We start from the raw sequence: 22189 nt of genomic DNA, 5'->3' as shown, positions 1-22189 counted from the left end.
GGAATTCCAAGTTTGATGACCGTTCAAATTGAATTTCCCCAATCGGAGATAGTTTTTTCCGAGTTCCCAGCTGTTTGAACGCGGCACCAGTTCACCGTTTTTTTTAACGCGGCAATACACATATCCGTGGCGCTGCATGATGACGATGTGCGCTTCGGACGTAAACATGGAGAGAGACGCGCTGAAAAGGCAAATCGATCTGTTGCAAAGTAAGTTGGTGGTTTACAGTACAGTGAACATTACTGGTGTATTATATTAAATAACTAGCTGATACTGAACTATTCAATTTGAGAGTTGTTATGAATGCTGTGTTGGCTTTGCGAACCAATACGTTATATGTTTATGCCTAGCTAGCTGGCTATCGCTAGCAGGCGCGTAGGTTACTAACTATATTCTTGCCTCTACATATGGACGACCGAACGTAGAGGCTAGCTAGAATCACGCCTTTAAACTTTAATTTACCACTTTTGCCAGCTACCTCTTAACCTCGTTCTGTCATCTAACAGGTCTCATCAACAACCATAAGAGTGTCCATGGTGATGTCCCTTCTACTTCTGGCCGGCAGTGGCACCCGGCGAGGCCACCGCCACGAGGCAGGGGTCACAGCTCATCTTTCACCCCCACATTCCCCTCCCGGGCTGGGCCTTACCCCCCTCAGTCCGCGGGACACTGGAGGAAGACTTACTCCCTCAATAACAAGACCAGCTCAGCCCAGCAGAGTAGACCTACTATACAGACTGCCAAGCACTCTTTAGAGCAGCCATTAGTTTGTGCAGAACCCAACTCCTCTACTGGCTTGCTGTCCCTTAATGCTAGAGGCACCTCACAGCCCAGACACAGCAATAAGGACCTGGCTAGAGGAGATAAGGATGGAACAAAATGTGCTATGTCTGGGGATCTAACAGGACCAGGGCCAAGGGGCCAGCAGTGTGCACTCACAGGGGGTGTGAGAAGAACTGTGACTGGGACAGGCAGTGGATCCACAGCTATAGAGTCAGAGACTGAATCAGGCAGAGGGAGAACAGGACCTGGGGGTGACGCTTGGCTAGGACTCTCTGGGCTAACAGGGCCTGGACCTCCAGATGACCAGCAGAGAGAGACTAAACATGAGTTTCAGCCCACCACTGAAGGGAAGGACATGGGACTACCTGTGAAAGCCACTGCCCTTGGAGAAAATAATACAGAATTGACAAGTGTCCCTGTCTCAGACAAATCTACTGTTACTACCACCATGGTCCAGAGCACTGCTCAGCTGCATATCAGACCTTGTCACTCTGGGAAAACCAGCACAGGAGGTAAACACACTGTCAAGGCAACCACCGGCAACCTCATCCTTAGCGATACAAACCCACCTCTACTTCTTCCACCCCCTCTCTCTGCCTCCCCTAGTGCTCTACAAGGACCCCAACTAAGCACCATGTCCAATTGCACACCAGCCCAGCCCCAGACAACCTCCTCTCCGCAGAGACACTCCAAGTTCACTTGGGTGAACAGCCATCAGCCAGGAGGAGCTGGGCCCAGCCAGGCCAGAACAGAGGCCCAGCCCCCAGACAAACTCATCACCTCTTCCCCCATCCCAGTCTGCCATCCTGGGCTCCCCAGTAGAAGAGCCTCTGCCCCCATCAAGAAGGTTCCCCGTAAGCTCAGTTTATCCATCGCAGTCCCGAAGACCACCAAGTACACCTGGGTGTCGTCTTCTGCAAGTGGCCAGGCCAGGCTGTCCCGGAAGCCCCTCTCACCTAAAGCCCTGGCTCTGCCCCAGAGAGCTCCAGAGAAGGGAGAGGGGGAAGCCAAGGAACCCAAATCCCCAAGTCTTTTAGCCAAGCAGCGTAAGGCAGCAGGTGCCTCCACCTCCCTCAGTAGTCTCTACCGCTGGAAGGCAGGGTCTGGAGGAGGGGGCCAGACTGGTACAGGAGGAGGGATAGGGGCCCGACGTGGGTCTGTGTTTCGTTGGACCTCGGAGAAAGAGAACGGAGCCAAGGCGGTGTCCAGTGTCCCTCTATCTGTAACTCAACGCATAATAGTGCCCCCCTCCTCCTCCCCTGGAGGGTTCAAACTCAGGAGCAGGATGAAGATTATCAGGAGGTCGGCTAGCAGGTGAGAAAGAGGAGGACTAAGGGAAGCCAGAGATGTCTTTACTTGTATCATACCTATTCTCTTACATCTAGTAATGCATGTTGGAATATGTCTCTTTTTATCCAGATTTTGTATCTGTGAACATGTAATATTGCCCTTGGCCAGAGGGTGGCAGCAAATCTATCTTTAAAAAAATGTTTTGACACACTCCTCGCTCTCTCACAAACTCCTCGCTGTCTCTCACACACACACACACACACACACACACACACACACACACACACACACACACACACACACACACACACACCTCCCTACCTGTCTCTGACACATACTCTGTCCTGTGTGTTGCAGTGAGTCTGGATCAGAGCGGAGGTCCAGCCCAGCAGACATGACCCTGAACAGCCGCTACTCTCTCCGCCGACGGACACACAGCCCGGTTCGGACACACACCCCGTTCTGGAGGCCGGGAGGTGTGAAGAGGACCCTGTCCCGTGAACTGGTCTCGTTCGGCAGACACAAGCTACGACGTCTCTCCCCCAGCCCCTCCAGGACAGGTAGAAGGACAGCACTTTATTTGACATTTTATTTAACCGGGAAAAATAAATAAGATCTTACTAATTACGATTACATCCTGGCAAACATCAGGGAATACGGGAGTAAACATGATCCATCCTATTAGGCCAAGAAGTAAATTGACCAGAAAAACAAGTCTGACTCTTGTTAAGTCAACTGTACCTCTGCAATATATGGAGGAATTCATGGAATTTCTATCCATTTTAAACTTAACACACCGTTAGATTTCCACTGTCACTGACAGTGAGAGTAAATCATATAGAGAGGTCCTATTAGATAAATAGATGATTTACTATAATTTTCCTTCTACTCAGGACTCAGGAGGTCTAGCTAATTAATTCAGCTAGTTGTGAGTGGTGTTGTCTCTGTAAGTCGTGACGAATTCACTTAATGAATATATCCTCTGTGGAGAATGACATTACATGGACAGTACTGTGGATCCAGTCTATCTAATAGCTCTATGGTTTAGTAACTCATTTTAGGACACTGTTGGACATTTGCACTGTTGCCAGTGCTTTGATTGGGCCAATTTTATTCAACTGTCCCCTCTCTCCAATAGGGGTCACCATTCCTCTCTATGAGAGGCCTATGGAGCGCTGCTGTGATCTGTGTGTGTATAGGGGATAGGGAGGGGTGGTAATTGATTACCCAATTGAGCTGTGATAGTGGGTAATTTGCAGTGGGTGAAGGTGGGGAAGAGGCTGCTGCTATCAAGTCCTGGCACCACCACCACTCTCCTCTCCCCCTAGCCAGCCCACTAGATAAAAAGCAGCTAATGCATAATTATCCTTTTGCAAATTGGATTGTTTTAACGAACTAGAGAATATAGACCTAACCTGATGGAACGCAATCTGTGTTTTTACAACCCTCGGCCCTCCTCCCTTCCTTCCACCCCTCTATTCTCTTCATCCCTCTCATGCCCATCTCAGTGTAATCGCCCCCAGTCAATGGAGTCGAGCAGACATTAAAAAAGCCATCACTATTAACATTAGGCTTTATTCATCCTGATGGCTGGCTGTCTGGCACTCTCTCCATAGCTCACTCTCTCTGCTTCTCTCTCCTTTCTCTCTCTTCATTCACCCTCCTCTCCCCCTCTCACACAAATTATCTGTCCTCAATTGCTTTCCTGCTGTCTAATTCTTCTCTTGTCTCGTTCTGTCTCTGACCCCCCCGTCTCTCTCTCCATCCAGTCAGTCTTTCTCCTAGTTCTGTGCTTTATCGTCCTCTGTAAGTGTAGAGATGTAGCTGGCCTGAAGCAGGACTTATATTGTTTTTTTTCTCAGTGATGGAGGGAAGGATAAATAGAGGAAAGAAAGAATGTTGCGATAGAAGAAGATGGAACGAGGGAGAGATAGAAAGTAGTCGTCTGTGCTGCAGATAAGAGCCTCTAATAAAGAGCAAATTGAATTACTAATGATGGGGACCAGTCTTACAGTACTGATGACCACACACACACTGTTATTTTTCTTAATTTCCTCTTCAATGAGTTCTCTCTTTCTCGGCGGTAGTGCAGGTGTTTATTTGGCTGCCCGGTTATCTGCAGTTTAATTTAAAGAGAGCATAAACCTAAGTGAGCAGTTAAGGCTGTAATGAATCCTGTGGGGGGGGGGGGGGGGTGTGTGAGAGCTTAGATAACCTTATAAAGCAGATAAACGACAGGAACGGACAGAACACAGAAAGGAGGAGAGTGGAGGAGTGCTGAGCCATGCGGGTTCAGGCCCTATGTGACGGATCTCTCTCCTAGTTCCCTCCCTCCATCCATCTCTATTTCAGCCTCTCTCCATCTGTCTTTGTTGGTCTCTTTGTGACTGTTTATCTATGTCTCTGTGTAATGTAGGTGTAGCCTATTATAATCACATTGTTTGCTCTGTTATTTCTCTGAATCTTAAAGGGAAACTACAGAATGTAGATGTCATTTGTAAAATACACTGGTATGGTGCTGGAGGTGATGAATATGAGGTTGAAAAGTGGTGGATTTCCCCTTTAACATACAGGTGTATGATCTTCATTTGATCACCCTGTTGTTGTAGGAATTGTCCTGTACAGCAGGAATTGCAGTGGATTTGAAGTTTAAAAAGGCATCTAAAGTTTGTAGTTTCCACTAGGGCTGTCCCTGACAAAACAAAATCTTAGTCAACCTAGCGTCGTCTGTTCTTTCAACAAATCAATTGGTCAAAATTGTTAACTTGTGTTTTTCCCTATATCGACACACCCTATATGTTTTCATAAAATCAACTATATGTAGGCTACTGAGCTTGTCTGATGCTTTAAGCACACAGTGATTCAATAATTAAGACACACAAATGACTTGGGGGGGGGGGGGGGGGTTAGAGATCAAGATAGTCTAATCAGAAGAAGAACCTGTTCCCGTCCCTCCTCCAGCTGCTGCTGGTCATAGATTCTGCCATGAAGCTCCTGAAGTTACCGGTAGGTAATAGGCTGCACCAGGGGTTGTCAGCCTTTTCCATTTGGAGTGCCAATTTATCGTACCATTTCTACCGATCTGCGTGCCAGTTATGATTTTCTTATGCACAGTTTCGTGGAACAGTTTCATTTCATTTAGAATAAAGCCTTCGTATCTCAAAATCATTATCATGTGGTTAATCAGGATTCTTAAAGTAACTTACATTTACATTTAAGTCATTTAGCAGACGCTCTTATCCAGAGCGACTTACAAGTACATACATTCATACTTTTTTGTACTTCTATTCCTTCTATGTAAAAATAGCCTACATAAAGCCAACAAATAAAAACATTGCAGCCTGCAGGTAGAAAATATCCTGATTTAAAAGACATCCTATAAATCACATTGGCTACACATGGCCTGTCTGCAAGGAACTTAAAACATTGTATCAACTATTAACTTGGTCTGGCCTGAAGCTGGCACTGGCAACATTGTATAGAATATTCTGGGCCCTCATAGTTTCCCTTGCCAGTGAGTTCCTGACAGCTGTAGGCTATTTGTGCCAGGGATAAGAAGTAATCAGGTAGGCCTATTTTATGAAGTGGAAGAGAGCTGGAAAGATTTAAAAATGGGCTACGTTGAGGACCTATTGTCATTCTCAATGGATATAAAAACAGACTTTGTGAAGAAAAAATGACTTTGAGAATCTCCACAGTGGTGGGGAGTTAAGACACAAATACTATCAGATCCACAAATGGGCACATTTCTAGGCCTACATTTGCATGCATGATCGGGTGCACATACTTACTCAACATTAACAGGAGCGCTACAAACAAAACACTGAATAAATTGACCATTCGTCAATGGAATGAAATGAACCAAAACGTGTTCCTCATAAGTGTAGTCTAGGTTGTGTGGGCCGCAAACAACGTATCCACTTTGGTTCTGCAAAGGTCAAGGGGCAAAGCTGAGAGGGCAACCGGCTATTGTTTGTTTACTAAACAAATGGCAGATTATCCAGTGTGATGGTGTGAAGGAGTATTTCTAGATATAGGAAGGGGTGTGTGAGTGTACTGTTGCTGTCCCTCACTCAACATATGGTTAACTGGTTGAGAGTTGGCATGACTTTATTTGGTACCAACACACACACACACACACACACACATTCTTATCCCCTCAGTCAGTGGCTGGGTAGTGTTTTATTGCAGTTTCTGTTGTCAGTTTGTCTCTAGCTCTGTTTGTGTAAATCACCCTGGCTGGACAGATCCCTTTCACTGCTACACACACACACACACACACACACAGTCTTCTTTCTCCCACCCGGGCGGGGTTAGAATGTTGACCTGTTTGTGCGTTAGAGGTGGAGTGGTTCAGGTTCCTGTACTGGATCTGATATGGCAGCTATGTCCCCCCCATCTCTCAGCATCAAGTTATTGGTACCCCCCCCCCCCCCCCCCCCCCCACCCCTGAAACCTTGTGGGGATCTCGTTACCGTGCCGACGATCAGCCCATTTATTAGGTCCATAAATCACTGCTGTGTGGTCCGTCATCAGACCCTATTAACCTCTCATTGTCATTTCCCACTGTCTGCAACCTGTCATCTCACACATGTATGCACACACATGCTACCTGTGGTGTTCAGTGTCATGTGTGCATCTAACCACAGATGTATTTAGGCTTCACTTAGTGACCATATAATTCTTATATAATACTATATTATAGTCTTACCCCTGGACTCTGCTATTAGGTCTTCATGTGACTTATCAAGATGGTGATTCAATGATTTCAAATATATTATTATGCCATTTAGCAGACGGTTTTATTCAAGCCGATTTAGTCATGTGTGCAGGAAAAGGAAATTGCCGCACACTGTTGCTCGTGCGCCCGGGTGATTTTATTCAGGGGTAAGTACTTAAAACATAAAAGTATTTTTACTTTTGGGGTATCTGTACTTTACTATTTATATTTTTGTACTTTTTACTCCATACATTTTCCCTGACACCACCCAACAGTATAAAAGTTACATTTTGAATGCTTAGCAGGACAGGGAAATGGTCTAAGTCACACACTCAAGAGAACATCCCTGGTCATCTCTACTGCCTCTGATCTGGCAGACTCACTAAACACAAAGGCTTTGTTTGTAAATGATGTCTGAGTGTTGGAGTGTGCCCCTGGCTATCTGTAGATGATGTCTGAGTGTTGGAGTGTGCCCCTGGCTATCTGTAGATGATGTTGGAGTGTGCCCCTGGCTATCTGTAGATGTTGGAGTGTGCCCCTGGCTATCTGTAGATGATGTTGGAGTGTGCCCCTGGCTATCTGTAGATGTCTGAGTGTTGGAGTGTGCCCCTGGCTATCTGTAGATGTCTGAGTGTTGGAGTGTGCCCCTGGCTATCTGTAGATGATGTTGGAGTGTGCCCCTGGCTATCTGTAAATGATGTCTGAGTGTTGGAGTGTTCCCCTGGCTATCTGTAGATGATGTCTGAGTGTTGGAGTGTGCCCCTGGCTATCTGTAAATGATGTCTGAGTGTTGGAGTGTGCCCCTGGCTATCTGTAGATGATGTCTGAGTGTTGGAGTGTGCCCCTGGCTATCTGTAGATGGGAAAAAAAGTAAATGGTGTCGTCTGGTTTGCTTAATATAAGGAGTTTGAAATTATTTATACTTTTACTTTTGATCCTTAAGTATATTATTGCAATTACATTTTACTTTTGACAGTTAAGTATATTTAAAACCAAAAACACAGTAGTATTTTACACTTTTACTGCAGTAATTTTCTATTAATTTCTATTAAGGTATCTTTTATTCAAGTATGACAATTGAGTACTTTTTCCACCACTATTTTTGCTACAGTTCACACACACTCTCACACTCTCTAGGGTCAAAACGTTATAAAACTCTTAAACTCCTTTAACAACGAGCTTGACTGACTAACACACACAGGCATGCCTGATGAAGACCGTCTCGGAACATCATAATAAAATTACCTGGTATCATGAGCAGCATTTTCCTTTTTATGCTTAATGAATTCACCATAAAAAGTACCTGAATGTGCAGTTCTTCAGCTTTAGTATATGAGATGTAACATGTGGGTGTGTGGATCTGTTAATGCGGGGAAGATGTGTGGATCTGTTAATGCGGGGAAGATGTGTGGATCTGTTAATGCGGGGAAGATGTGTGGATCTGTTATTGCGGGGAAGATGGGTGGATCTGTTATTGCGGGGAAGATGGGTGGATCTGTTATTGCGGGGAAGATGGGTGGATCTGTTATTGCGGGGAAGATGGGTGGATCTGTTAATGCGGGGAAGATGGGTGGATCTGTTATTGCGGGGAAGATGGGTGGATCTGTTATTGCGGGGAAGATGGGTGGATCTGTTATTGCGGGGAAGATGTGTGGATCTGTTATTGCGGGGAAGATGTGTGGATCTGTTATTGCGGGGAAGATGGGTGGATCTGTTAATGCGGGGAAGATGTGTGGATCTGTTAATGCGGGGAAGATGTGTGGATCTGTTAATGCGGGGAAGATGTGTGGATCTGTTATTGCGGGGAAGATGGGTGGATCTGTTATTGCGGGGAAGATGGGTGGATCTGTTAATGCGGGGAAGATGTGTGGATCTGTTAATGCGGGGAAGATGTGTGGATCTGTTAATGCGGGGAAGATGTGTGGATCTGTTATTGCGGGGAAGATGGGTGGATCTGTTATTGCGGGGAAGATGTGTGGATCTGTTATTGCAGGGAAGATTCATCTCTGCACCCAGAACCAAGTGTTGCGAGCACACTTGCAACTATAGATGGTTGTTTTGGCCGACATGACTACATGTTGATAAAGAGGTCTACGTTCCCTGGCCGGAGAGATTGCCACCTCATATTTCGTCTGTCTCTGATGTCGTTAATCAGATCAAGCCAATCCCACGACACCCCCTCTGTACGCACACGTGACTGGAAGTCGCATTAGATAAGTGTCAGCTAAATGGTATATATATATATATATATATATATATATAATTAAAATCAGGGCAGCAGATTTCTACTCATATTTTTTAATTGATATGTTCTACAGCACAGTAGTTTATAATAAAGATCTCTTTGCATATTGAGTTGATTGAACCATTCCATCTTGCATCACATATATAGTCAAAATATGGCACCAATACAACACATGCTGATGTCATTTGATGCATCTCACTCAAAAGCCTGTCCTTATTTGGCCGTGGCTTAATGTCTTTTAGTTTGTTTCTCTGCATCATTCGCTGGTTCACACACTCTCTAGTTTCTCACCAGAATCTCTATCACTCCTCTCTTTTTCCTGAAAATTCTCTCTTTCTCTGTTACACACACACACAGCTCTATGGGGCATGTGTTTGTTTGATTTCAGACTACACAGTTGCTGTGTTGCTATGTCCATGCATGTACCCATTTGTGTAAAATAATCTTTCTGCATGCCAGTAATCGTCTCTCACTATTTCAATAGTGAGGCTATAGAGTGAGGAGAGTGAATCTCGCTTGTGTGTATTTCTCTCCTCAGCTGCTTGGTAAAATATCCCACTCTAAATGCCATTCCCCACCACTCTCCCATAGCTGTGTTAATCAGGCAACACACACACACACACACACACACACACACACACACACACTAACATATCTGGGCCCAACCCCAGTGCTCACAGACAGACATTCTGTTCATTCCTCTTCACTTTCTCAGGCCCTCTGTGTCAAACAGGTGGGCACACTGTGTGTGTGTCACTCTCTCTCTCACTCACTCATTCACATGGCTGCATGAGGTAATCACACACACAAAAACACACACACCCTCAGGCATCCACAGAATCACACACATGCTGCTTTGTTGTTTTGAGGACCAGCCACGTCCCTGGAGTCATTATCCACTACATCATGGTTATATTGATCCTTTTTGTTCCGCTTCATTTTCCGCCTGTATTAGATGATTTGATTGGACTGTTCTTCTGGCCACATTGGTACTAGAACCAATATTGTCATGTGATCAACCAGTTAGGAGGCCTGCTATGACACAGCCACCCCCCTTGTACTGAGCTGTATGATGGTAGGACCTCTCTCAGCTCTCTGTCGTCAATTGGCCATAACTAAAGACCTGATGGACAGGCCATGCGTGACAGATGCACATAAACCACCCTGATCCGGGATGGATACTAGGAATACTTCACCTACACACACAAACGCTCACACAGAGGCCTGTGTAAATGCTCACACAGAGGCCTGTGTAAATGCTCACACAGAGGCCTGTGTAAATGCTCACACAGAGGCCTGTGTAAATGCTCACACAGAGGCCTGTGTAAATGCTCACACAGAGGCCTGTGTAAATGCTCACACAGAGGCCTGTGTAAATGCTCACACAGAGGCCTGTGTAAATGCTCACACAGAGGCCTGTGTAAATGCTCACACAGAGGCCTGTGTAAATGTTCACACAGAGGCCTGTGTAAATGTTCACACAGAGGCCTGTGTAAATGTTCACACAGAGGCCTGTGTAAATGTTCACACAGAGGCCTGTGTAAATGTTCACACAGAGGCCTGTGTAAATGTTCACACAGAGGCCTGTGTAAATGTTCACACAGAGGCCTGTGTAAATGTTCACACAGAGGCCTGTGTAAATGTTCACACAGAGGCCTGTGTAAATGTTCACACAGAGGCCTGTGTAAATGCTCACACAGAGGCCTGTGTAAATGCTCACACAGAGGCCTGTGTATATGCTCACACAGAGGCCTGTGTATATGCTCACACAGAGGCCTGTGTATATGCTCACACAGAGGCCTGTGCATATGCTCACACAGAGGCCTGTGCAAATGCTCACACAGAGGCCTGTGCAAATGCTCACACAGAGGCCTGTGCAAATGCTCACACAGAGGCCTGTGCAAATGCTCACACAGAGGCCTGTGCAAATGCTCACACAGAGGCCTGTGCAAATGCTCACACAGAGGCCTGTGCAAATGCTCACACAGAGGCCTGTGCAAATGCTCACACACAGGCCTGTGTAAACATTTCATTGCATAGAACAGTCTTTTACCAGGGTTTGTCTGTCTGATATTCTGTGACGACTCAGAGGATCTATGTGGAGTTCTGAAACTTTTGAGATGCGGTCAATGTGTGTGTGTGTGTGTGTGCATGCTTCATGTTTGTGTGCGTTCATATGTTTTTCTGAGTATAAGTGAGCGTGTTGGACCCGGTGGTTCAGGGACGTGTTGAAATGAGTAATCCATATGGTTTGAGTGGGTGTAGGCAGAAATCGTAAGGTTAGCGTGAACTCTTCCCAGTTAAAGGGATAAATTGGCCAAATCCAAAGTATCTCCTTCCCCAGAGTCCAATGAACTCGTGGAGACCATTTTATGTCTCTGTGTCCAGTATGAAGGAAGTTAGAGGTACCCACCAGTCCATCTGACTCTAGGGGAGGAGATAAAGGGCCTCATTGCCAAAAACGGGGTAAATGTATTCTTGGTCCCCAGTGCAATCAAAGGTGTTCTGTGCCCTGCTGGCTAGATAAATCAGCAACCTTAACAGGATGACACGCACGGGCACACACACATGCTGCAAATGATGTCCAAAGACATGCCAACAGGGGTGTTAGTTAGTGGTAATAGGGAATGCAACTGGGTGGGAATGTTCCCATGTTAAACCTCAAGGGTCATGGTCATGTGACAGTCACTGAGATTGATTTTATTATGGTTTAGTCTATGCCATCAGTTTTACTGTGTTTACATGGATTCATACAAAACTTTGGCCTCTACATACAGTAGACCTGGCTATTTATTCAGGTATGGGTTTCTGCTTAAGTTTGTTTGATGAAAAATGGAATACTGTTGCACAACTGGTTTAGCTTGGTGGAACCAGCTTGATCACTGGGTTCACCATTCTACTCCAGTTCAACTGATCACTGGGTTCACCATTCTACTCCAGTTCAACTGATCACTGGGTTCACCATTCTACTCCAGTTCAACTGATCACTGGGTTCACCATTCTACTCCAGTTCAACTGATCACTGGGTCCACCAGGCTACTCCAGTTCAACTGATCACTGGGTCCACCAGGCTACTCCAGTTCAACTGATCACTGGGTCCACCAGGCTACTTCAGTTCAACTGATCACTGGGTCCACCAGGCTACTTCAGTTCAACTGATCACTGGGTTCACCATTCTACTCCAGTTCAACTGATCACTGGGTTCACCATTCTACTCCAGTTCAACTGATCACTGGGTTCACCATTCTACTCCAGTTCAACTGATCACTGGGTTCACCATTCTACTCCAGTTCAACTGATCACTGGGTTCACCATTCTACTCCAGTTCAACTGATCACTGGGTTCACCATTCTACTCCAGTTCAACTGATCACTGGGTTCACCATTCTACTCCAGTTCAACTGATCACTGGGTTCACCATTCTACTCCAGTTCAACTGATCACTGGGTCCACCAGGCTACTCCAGTTCAACTGATCACTGGGTCCACCAGGCTACTCCAGTTCAACTGATCACTGGGTCCACCAGGCTACTCCAGTTCAACTGATCACTGGGTCCACCAGGCTACTCCAGTTCAACTGATCACTGGGTCCACCAGGCTACTTCAGTTCAACTGATCACTGGGTCCACCAGGCTACTTCAGTTCAACTGATCACTGGGTCCACCAGGCTACTTCAGTTCAACTGATCACTGGGTCCACCAGGCTACTCCAGTTCAACTGATCACTGGGTCCACCAGGCTACTTCAGTTCAACTGATCACTGGGTCCACCAGGCTACTCCAGTTCAACTGATCACTGGGTCCACCAGGCTACTCCAGTTCAACTGATCACTGGGTCCACCAGGCTACTCCAGTTCAACTGATCACTGGGTCCACCAGGCTACTCCAGTTCAACTGATCACTGGGTCCACCAGGCTACTCCAGTTCAACTGATCACTGGGTCCACCAGGCTACTCCAGTTCAACTGATCACTGGGTCCACCAGGCTACTCCAGTTCAACTGATCACTGGGTCCACCAGGCTACTCCAGTTCAACTGATCACTGGGTCCACCAGGCTACTCCAGTTCAACTGATCACTGGGTCCACCAGGCTACTCCAGTTCAACTGATCACTGGGTTCACCAGGCTACTTCAGTTCAACTGATCACTGGGTCCACCAGGCTACTTCAGTTCAACTGATCACTGGGTTCACCAGGCTACTCCAGTTCAACTGATCACAGGGTCCACCAGGCTACTCCAGTTCAACTGATCACTGGGTCCACCAGGCTAGCACTGATCTGCATTGCAATAAAATGTCAACATTACAAACGGTGCATTTGAGAAAAAACATTTACATTTTTGTTTTCCATCCACCTGTTCAGAGTAGTGCTTTTACAGTCTTCTGTTTTGAGTACAGTACCCAGAATGTGTTCTGTTATATAACGCAAAGCTCCAGGAAGCTGCTCCTAAAAATGTCTTGACCAGTCCCTCAGTCAATCAATCACAGAGCAGGACACTGGCTTCCACCTCCTCACTCATCTATCCCTCACCCCAGCCCCCTCCTCAACCCTCCAGTAATCCAACACTCCCTCCCTCTCCTCCATGTGTCTTCACAGAGTGAAGTGTTACCATAATAATCATGGGGGTTTGGCATTTGTGTGTGAAGAGGAGCACAGAGTCCTCAGATCGCCTGGCATGTTAATTATGGGGCCTCCTCTCTCCTGCTCGCTCCCTCTCTCTCCCCCTCCTACCCGGCCGCATGCAGGGACACTTGTGTTCCCGTTAGGGCAGGGGTAGTGGGTGAGAGGGTAGTAGGGTTAGGCACTTTAGAGCTCGGTAGTTAAGGTCCAGCTCTGTTCTAGCCTCTAACCCTCACCTGTAAGACAATCCTCCCTCTAGTCCTCCAGTGGGTTTAGGGTGGTGAACCTCAGAGGAGGAGAGACTGACAGGCTTTGCGCTAGTTTATCCTCAGAGTTAAACAGGACATGAATCTGTCTGTATGGGATTACCGCACCACCATACAGCTTTCTGGCCATACTGACATACTCACTTACATACATATAGTACTCGTTTACTCACTCATTCACTAACTCACTCACTTACTTACATATAGTACTCGTTTACTCACTCACTCACTTACTTACATATAGTACTCGTTTACTCACTCACTTACTTACATATAGTACTCGTCTACTCACTCACTTACATACATATAGTACTCGTTTACTCACTCACTCACATATAGTACTCGTTTACTCACGCACTCACATAAATATAGTACTCGTTTACTCACTCACTCACTTACATATAGTACTCGTTTACTCACTCACTTACTTACTTACATATAGTACTCGTTTACTCACTCACTCACTTACATACATATAGTACTCGTTTACTTACTCACTCACATACATATAGTACTCGTTTACTCACTCACTTACTTACTTACATATAGTACTCGTTTACTCACTCACTCACTTACATATAGTACTCGTTTACTCACTCACTTACTTACTTACATATAGTACTCGTTTACTCACTCACTCACTTACATACATATAGTACTCGTTTACTTACTCACTCACATACATATAGTACTCGTTTACTCACTCATTCACTAACTCACTCACTTACTTACATATAGTACTCGTTTACTCACTCACTCACTTACATATAGTACTCGTTTACTCACTCACTTACTTACTTACATATAGTACTCGTTTACTCACTCACTCACTTACATACATATAGTACTCGTTTACTTACTCACTCACATACATATAGTACTCGTTTACTCACTCACTTACTTACTTACATATAGTACTCGTTTACTCACTCACATACATATAGTACTCGTTTACTCACTCACTTACTTACTTACATATAGTACTCGTTTACTCACTCACTCACATACATATAGTACTCGTTTACTCACTCACTCACTTACATATAGTACTCGTTTACTCACTCACTCACTTACTTACATATAGTACTCGTTTACTCACTCACTTACTTACATAGTACTCGTTTACTCACTCACTTACTTACATATAGTACTCGTTTACTCACTCACTCACTTACTTACATATAGTACTCGTTTACTCACTCACTCACATACATATAGTACTCGTTTACTCACTCACTTACTTGCATATAGTTCTCGTTTACTCACTCACTCACATACATATAGTACTCGTTTACTCACTCACTCACATACATATAGTACTCGTTTACTCACTCACTCACTTACATATAGTACTCGTTTACTCACTCACTCACTTACTTACATATAGTACTCGTTTACTCACTCACTTACTTGCATATAGTACTCGTTTACTCACTCACTGACATATAGTACTCGTTTACTCACTCACTTACTTACATAGTACTCGTTTACTCACTCACTCACTTACTTACATATAGTACTCGTTTACTCACTCACTCACATACATATAGTACTCGTTTACTCACTCACTTACTTGCATATAGTTCTCGTTTACTCACTCACTCACATACATATAGTACTCGTTTACTCACTCACTCACATACTTACATATAGTACTCGTTTACTCACTCACTTACTTGCATATAGTACTCGTTTACTCACTCACTCACTTACTTACATATAGTACTCGTTTACTCACTCACTCACTTACTTACATATAATACTCGTTTACTCACTCACTTACTTGCATATAGTACTCGTTTACTCACTCACTGACATATAGTACTCGTTTACTCACTCACTTACTTACATAGTACTCGTTTACTCACTCACTTACTTACATATAGTACTCGTCTACTCACTCACTCACTTACTTACATATAGTACTCGTTTACTCACTCACTTACTTACATATAGTACTCGTTTACTCACTCACTCACATACATATAGTACTCGTTTACTCACTCACTTACTTGCATATAGTTCTCGTTTACTCACTCACTCACATACATATAGTACTCGTTTACTCACTCACTCACATACATATAGTACTCGTTTACTCACTCACTCACTGACATATAGTACTCGTTTACTCACTCACTCACTTACTTACATATAGTACTCGTTTACTCACTCACTCACTTACTTACATATAGTACTCGTTTACTCACTCACTTACTTACATATAGTACTCGTTTACTCACTCACTCACTTACTTACATATAGTACTCGTTTACTCACTCACTTACTTACATATAGTACTCGTTTACTCACTCACTCACTTACTTACATATAGTACTCGTTTACTCACTCACTGACATATAGTACTCGTTTACTCACTCACTCACTTACTTACATATAGTACTCGTTTACTCACTCACTCACTTACTTACATATAGTACTCGTTTACTCACTCACTTACTTGCATATAGTACTCGTTTACTCACTCACTCACTTACTTACATATAGTACTCGTTTACTCACTCACTCACATACATATAGTACTCGTTTATTCACTCTCACATACATATAGTACTCGTTTACTCACTCACTCACTCACTTGCATATAGTACTCGTTTACTCACTCACTTACTTACTTACATATAGTACTCGTTTACTCACTCACTCTTCTCTTTTACAGTCTCAAACAACTTTTTGACATACTCGCACTCAATAGATTACTAATTAACCACAGCCACTTTGTCTGTCAATCAGGAGCACTAGTATCTCTCACTCACTCCGCTAATAGCATCTACTAGTCAACCCGTCTTCTGCACCCCGCTGGTATAATGTAGTGTGTGTGAGGGGAAGAGATGAGTGGAGATGGGTAGGGCCATGTGCACGGGCCTGTCCCTGCCACTCTGACTGCCCATATCACAGACTCCAGTTTCAGAGGCAGTTCTCAGCTATGCTTTTCCTGCCTCCCCTCCTCTTCCCCTCACTTTCCCCTCTCTAGTTCTTCCCCATTTCTACTCTCCCCCCTCCCCCCCACCTCCTTGCTCACTCCCTCTATCCTTTTCTCCTCACTCTTTCTCCTCTCTGTCCAGAGGGAGTGATCTTTTCCTATTTAACTGGTTGGCTGATGCTCTCCCTGGGTCACCTGGGCATGGCCAGGGGCCAGATCACTCTCACCCCTGTTTCCCCCGTTCCCAGACTCCTAGCTAGCTTACCCGTTCTCTCTCAACCTGTCCCGTCCTTCTTTCCCTGGGTTAGTTGTGCATGGCTAGGGGCCAGATCATTCTCACCCTCCCTCCTCAGTCTACCCTGCCCCTGCCTTCCTCTCAACCTTTCCCGTCCAGTTCTGCTCTCCTTGGGTCAGCTGGGTAAGGTGAAGGACCAATTTATCACCCCTGACTCACTTCCCCATCCTGTCCAGTGCTGCTCGACCTGGCTCTCTCCACCAAACCCAGGCAGAGCCCTCCAGCCCCGGCCCCTGTCATGGGGAAACCTGACCTCCAGGGCCCTCCAGCCCCGGCCCCTGTCATGGGGAAACCTGACCTCCAGGGCCCTCCAGCCCCGGCCCCTGTCATGGGGAAACCTGACCTCCAGGGCCCTCCAGCCCCGGCCCCTGTCATGGGGAAACCTGACCTCCAGGGCCCTCCAGCCCCGGCCCCTGTCATGGGGAAACCTGACCTCCAGGGCCCTCCAGCCCCGGCCCCTGTCATGGGGAAACCTGACCTCCAGGGCCCTCCAGCCCCGGCCCCTGTCATGGGGAAACCTGACCTCCAGGGCCCTCCAGCCCCGGCCCCTGTCATGGGGAAACCTGACCTCCAGGACCCTCCAGCCCCGGCCCCTCTCATGGGGAAACCTGACCTCCAGGGCCCTCCAGCCCCGGACCCTGTCATGGGGAAACCCGACCCTCTAATCTGTCTCTCAGCCTTTCCAACTTTCCATTTCAGGCTGCAGGACCAGACACCCGAACCCCCTGTCTATTCTGGTTCTCTAGAGTTATCCAGCCAGATACCCATCCTCCTCCCCCAGTCTCTCCCTCCTCCTGTCCCTGCCCCAGTTCCTCCCTCCTCCCGTCCCTGCCCCAGTCCATCCCTTCCTCCCGTCCCTGCCCCAGTCCATCCCTTCCTCCCGTCCCTGCCCCAGTCCATCCCTTCCTCCCGTCCCTGCCCCAGTCCATCCCTTCCTCCCGTCCCTGCCCCAGTCCATCCTGCCCCAGTCCCTCCCTCCTCCCGTCCTGTCCCTGCCCCAGTCCATCCCTTCCTCCCGTCCCGGGCCCAGTCCATCCTGCCCCAGTCCCTCCCTCCTCCCGTCCCGTCCCTGCCCCAGTCCATCCCTTCCTCCCGTCCCTGCCCCAGTCCATCCCTTCCTCCCTGCCCCTGCCCCAGTCCCTCCCTCCTCCCGTCCCTGCCCCAGTCCATCCCTTCCTCCCGTCCCTGCCCCAGTCCATCCTGCCCCCGTCCATCCCTTGGAGGCAGTTACGTTTTCTCCTCTCTCTTATGTGACTGTGTGCTTCCAGTCATGACAGGCATGCAAGCCTCCCAGCTCAACACCAGTCTCCCCTAAATCTCTACCCTGACCTCCACCCCCCCCTCCGCCTCAGCGTTCCATGCCTAGACACACACACACACACACACACACACACACACACACACACACACACACACACCATCTCTATCCCATCCCCACAGGTGCCGTCAGAACCAATGCATTCAAGATACGGAGCAGATTCTTCAACAGATGTAAACATATATTAATCCTGTCACTCCCTCTTTCTTTCCCTCCACTCCATCTCCTCCTCCCTCCCTCACTTCAGCCCGCTCTTAACTCCTTCTAGTACTTTCCTCCCTCCCATCCCTCCCTGAGCTTGCCCTGGGTGTGTGGGTGTTTAATAATGGATGATTGTTTGTGTTAATCAAGCTGTTGTTGTTAAAGGACTTTAAGATAACTGTTAATTCCACTGTGCCTGTATTGATTAGCTATGCTGTGGTGGGGATTGGTTTATAGCCCAGGCGAAACATACTCACCCCTCCTCGTCTTATCTCCCACTCCCCTCTTCACCCGTACTCGCTCTCGCTCTCTCCCATACTCGCTCTCTCCCATTCTGCCCCCTCCTCCTCCTCGTCTCCCCCCAGTACACACACACATACACACTCCTTGCTGGGATCCCAATAACCCTAATGTGTGGTGTGTGTGTGTCTCTCTCGCTTCCTCTTTCCCCTCTTTTGGCAGTTGGTGTTGGATAGGCCTATTGGTCATCTTGGTACGCTGCTAGTGTTGTCGGTGATCTTGTTACGCTGCTAGTATTGTCGGTGATCTTGGTACGCTGCTAGGGTTGTCGGTGATCTTGTTACGCTGCTAGGGTTGTCGGTGATCTTGGTACGCTGCTAGGGTTGTCGGTGATCTTGGTACGCTGCTAGGGTTGTCGGTGATCTTGGTACGCTGCTAGGGTTGTCGGTGATGTTGGTACGCTGCTAGTGTTGTCGGTGATCTTGTTACGCTGCTAGTGTTGTCGGTGATGTTGGTACGCTGCTAGGGTTGTCGGTGATCTTGTTACGCTGCTAGGGTTGTCGGTGATCTTGGTACGCTGCTAGGGTTGTCGGTGATCTTGGTACGCTGCTAGTGTTGTCGGTGATGTTGGTACGCTGCTAGGGTTGTCGGTGATCTTGGTACGCTGCTAGGGTTGTCGGTGATCTTGGTACGCTGCTAGTGTTGTCGGTGATCTTGGTACGCTGCTAGGGTTGTCGGTGATGTTGGTACGCTGCTAGGGTTGTCGGTGATCTTGGTACGCTGCTAGTGTTGTCGGTGATCTTGGTACGCTGCTAGTGTTGTCGGTGATCTTGGTACGCTGCTAGTGTTGTCGGTGATCTTGGTACGCTGCTAGGGTTGCCGGTGATGTTGGTACGCTGCTAGTGTTGTCGGTGATGTTGGTACGCTGCTAGTGTTGTCGGTGATCTTGGTACGCTGCTAGTATTGTCGGTGATCTTGGTACGCTGCTAGGGTTGTCGGTGATCTTGGTACGCTGCTAGGGTTGTCGGTGATCTTGGTACGCTGCTAGGGTTGTCGGTGATCTTGGTACGCTGCTAGGGTTGTCGGTGATGTTGGTACGCTGCTAGGGTTGTCGGTGATGTTGGTACGCTGCTAGGGTTGTCGGTGATCTTGGTACGCTGCTAGGGTTGTCGGTGATCTTGGTACGCTGCTAGGGTTGTCGGTGATCTTGGTACGCTGCTAGTGTTGTCGGTGATCTTGGTACGCTGCTAGGGTTGTCGGTGATCTTGGTACGCTGCTAGGGTTGTCGGTGATCTTGGTACGCTGCTAGGGTTGTCGGTGATCTTGGTACGCTGCTAGGGTTGTCGGTGATCTTGGTACGCTGCTAGTGTTGTCGGTGATCTTGGTACGCTGCTAGGGTTGTCGGTGATCTTGGTACGCTGCTAGGGTTGTCGGTGATCTTGGTACGCTGCTAGGGTTGTCGGTGATCTTGGTACGCTGCTAGGGTTGTCGGTGATGTTGGTACGCTGCTAGGGTTGTCGGTGATCTTGGTACGCTGCTAGGGTTGTCGGTGATCTTGGTACGCTGCTAGGGTTGTCGGTGATCTTGGTACGCTGCTAGGGTTGTCGGTGATCTTGGTACGCTGCTAGGGTTGTCGGTGATCTTGGTACGCTGCTAGTGTTGTCGGTGATCTTGGTACGCTGCTAGGGTTGTCGGTGATCTTGGTACGCTGCTAGTGTTGTCGGTGATCTTGGTACGCTGCTAGGGTTGTCGGTGATCTTGGTACGCTGCTAGTGTTGTCGGTGATCTTGGTACGCTGCTAGTGTTGTCGGTGATCTTGGTACGCTGCTAGGGTTGTCGGTGATCTTGGTACGCTGCTAGGGTTGTCGGTGATCTTGGTACGCTGCTAGGGTTGTCGGTGATCTTGGTACGCTGCTAGGGTTGTCGGTGATCTTGGTGCGCTGCTAGTGTTGTCGGTGATCTTGGTGCGCTGCTAGTGTTGTCGGTGATCTTGGTGCGCTGCTAGTGTTGTCGGTGATCTTGGTGCGCTGCTAGTGGTGTCGGTGATCTTGGTGCGCTGCTAGTGGTGTCGGTGATCTTGGTACGCAAGTGCAAGTGCTGTTATTGTGAAGTGGAAACATCTAGGAGCAACAACGGCTTAGCCGTTAAGTGGTAGGCCACACCAGCTCACAGAACGGGACCGCCAAGTGCCGAAGAGCGTAAAAATCGTCAGTCCTAGGTTGCCACACTCACTGCCGAGTTCCAAACTGTCTCTGGAAGCAACGTCAGCACAAGAACTGTTCATCGGGAGTTTCATGAAATGGGTTTCCATGGTTGAGCAGCCACACACAAGGTCACCATGCTCAATGCCAAGCATCAGCTGGAGTGGTGTAAAGCTTGCCGCCATTGGACTCTGGAGCAGTGGAAACACGTTCTCTAGAGTGATGAAACACGTTACACCATCTGGCAGTCCGATGGACGAATTTGTGTTTGGCCAATGCCAGGAGAACACTACCTGTCCCAGTGTATAGAGCCAACTGTAAAGTTTGGTGGAGGAGGAATAATGGTCTGGTGATGTTTTTCATGGTTCAGGCCCCTTAGTTCCAGTGAAGGGAAATCTTAATGCGACAGCATGCAATGACATTCTAAACGATTCTATGCTTCCAACTTTGTGGCAACCGTTTGGGGAAGGCCCTTACCTGTTTCAGCATGACAATGCCCTCATGCACAAAACGAGGTCCATACAGAAATAGGTTGTTGAGATTGGTGTAGAAGAACTTGACTGGTCTGCACAGAACCCTGACCTCAACCCCATCGAACACCTTTGGGATTAATTGGAACGCCGACTGCGAACCAGGCCGAATCATCCAACATCAGTGCCCGACCTCACTAATGCTGTCGTGGCTGAATCGGAGCAAGTCCCCGCTGCAATGTTCCAACATCTAGTGGAAAGCCTTCTCAGAAGAGTGGAGGCTGTTATAGCAGCAAAGTAGGGACCAACTCCATATTAATGCCCATGATTTGAAGTGAGATGTTTGATGAGCAGGTGTCCACATACTTTTGGTCATGTGGAAAAGATAATGGATCTATGTATTTTTTTAAACAATATTTGAGAACTAACAATCACCAAAATAAAAGCTAGACATTCAGGGAGAATATTCCAAAAACTATTTAATTTAGCAGTATTCATTTTATATTTGACCAAAATAACACATTTTCCAAAATGCATAGAATTCCAGCAAACAAGCTTTAAAACTGAAACATTTTCTCTCGGCATCATGACCGAATACAGTT

General features: G+C 47.0%; 1 protein-coding gene across 1 annotated transcript in view; it reads left to right on the top strand.

Annotated features, from left to right (window-relative positions):
• The first annotated feature begins 50 nt into the window (after positions 1 to 50).
• LOC129869526 (zinc finger CCCH domain-containing protein 3-like) overlaps positions 51 to 22189 on the top strand; it is a 112196-nt gene continuing 90057 nt past the window's right edge. The window contains exons 1-3 of the mRNA XM_055944001.1: positions 51 to 209; positions 507 to 2097; positions 2431 to 2633. Of these exons, the coding sequence (XP_055799976.1) occupies positions 137 to 209; positions 507 to 2097; positions 2431 to 2633 (1867 nt within the window). The 5' untranslated portion in view covers positions 51 to 136. The remainder of the gene's footprint in view (positions 210 to 506; positions 2098 to 2430; positions 2634 to 22189) is intronic.

This window comes from Salvelinus fontinalis, chromosome 14, assembly GCF_029448725.1.
Source record: "Salvelinus fontinalis isolate EN_2023a chromosome 14, ASM2944872v1, whole genome shotgun sequence".
Lineage (NCBI taxonomy): Eukaryota > Metazoa > Chordata > Actinopteri > Salmoniformes > Salmonidae > Salvelinus > Salvelinus fontinalis.
This window is presented reverse-complemented; position numbering and strand designations above follow the sequence as displayed.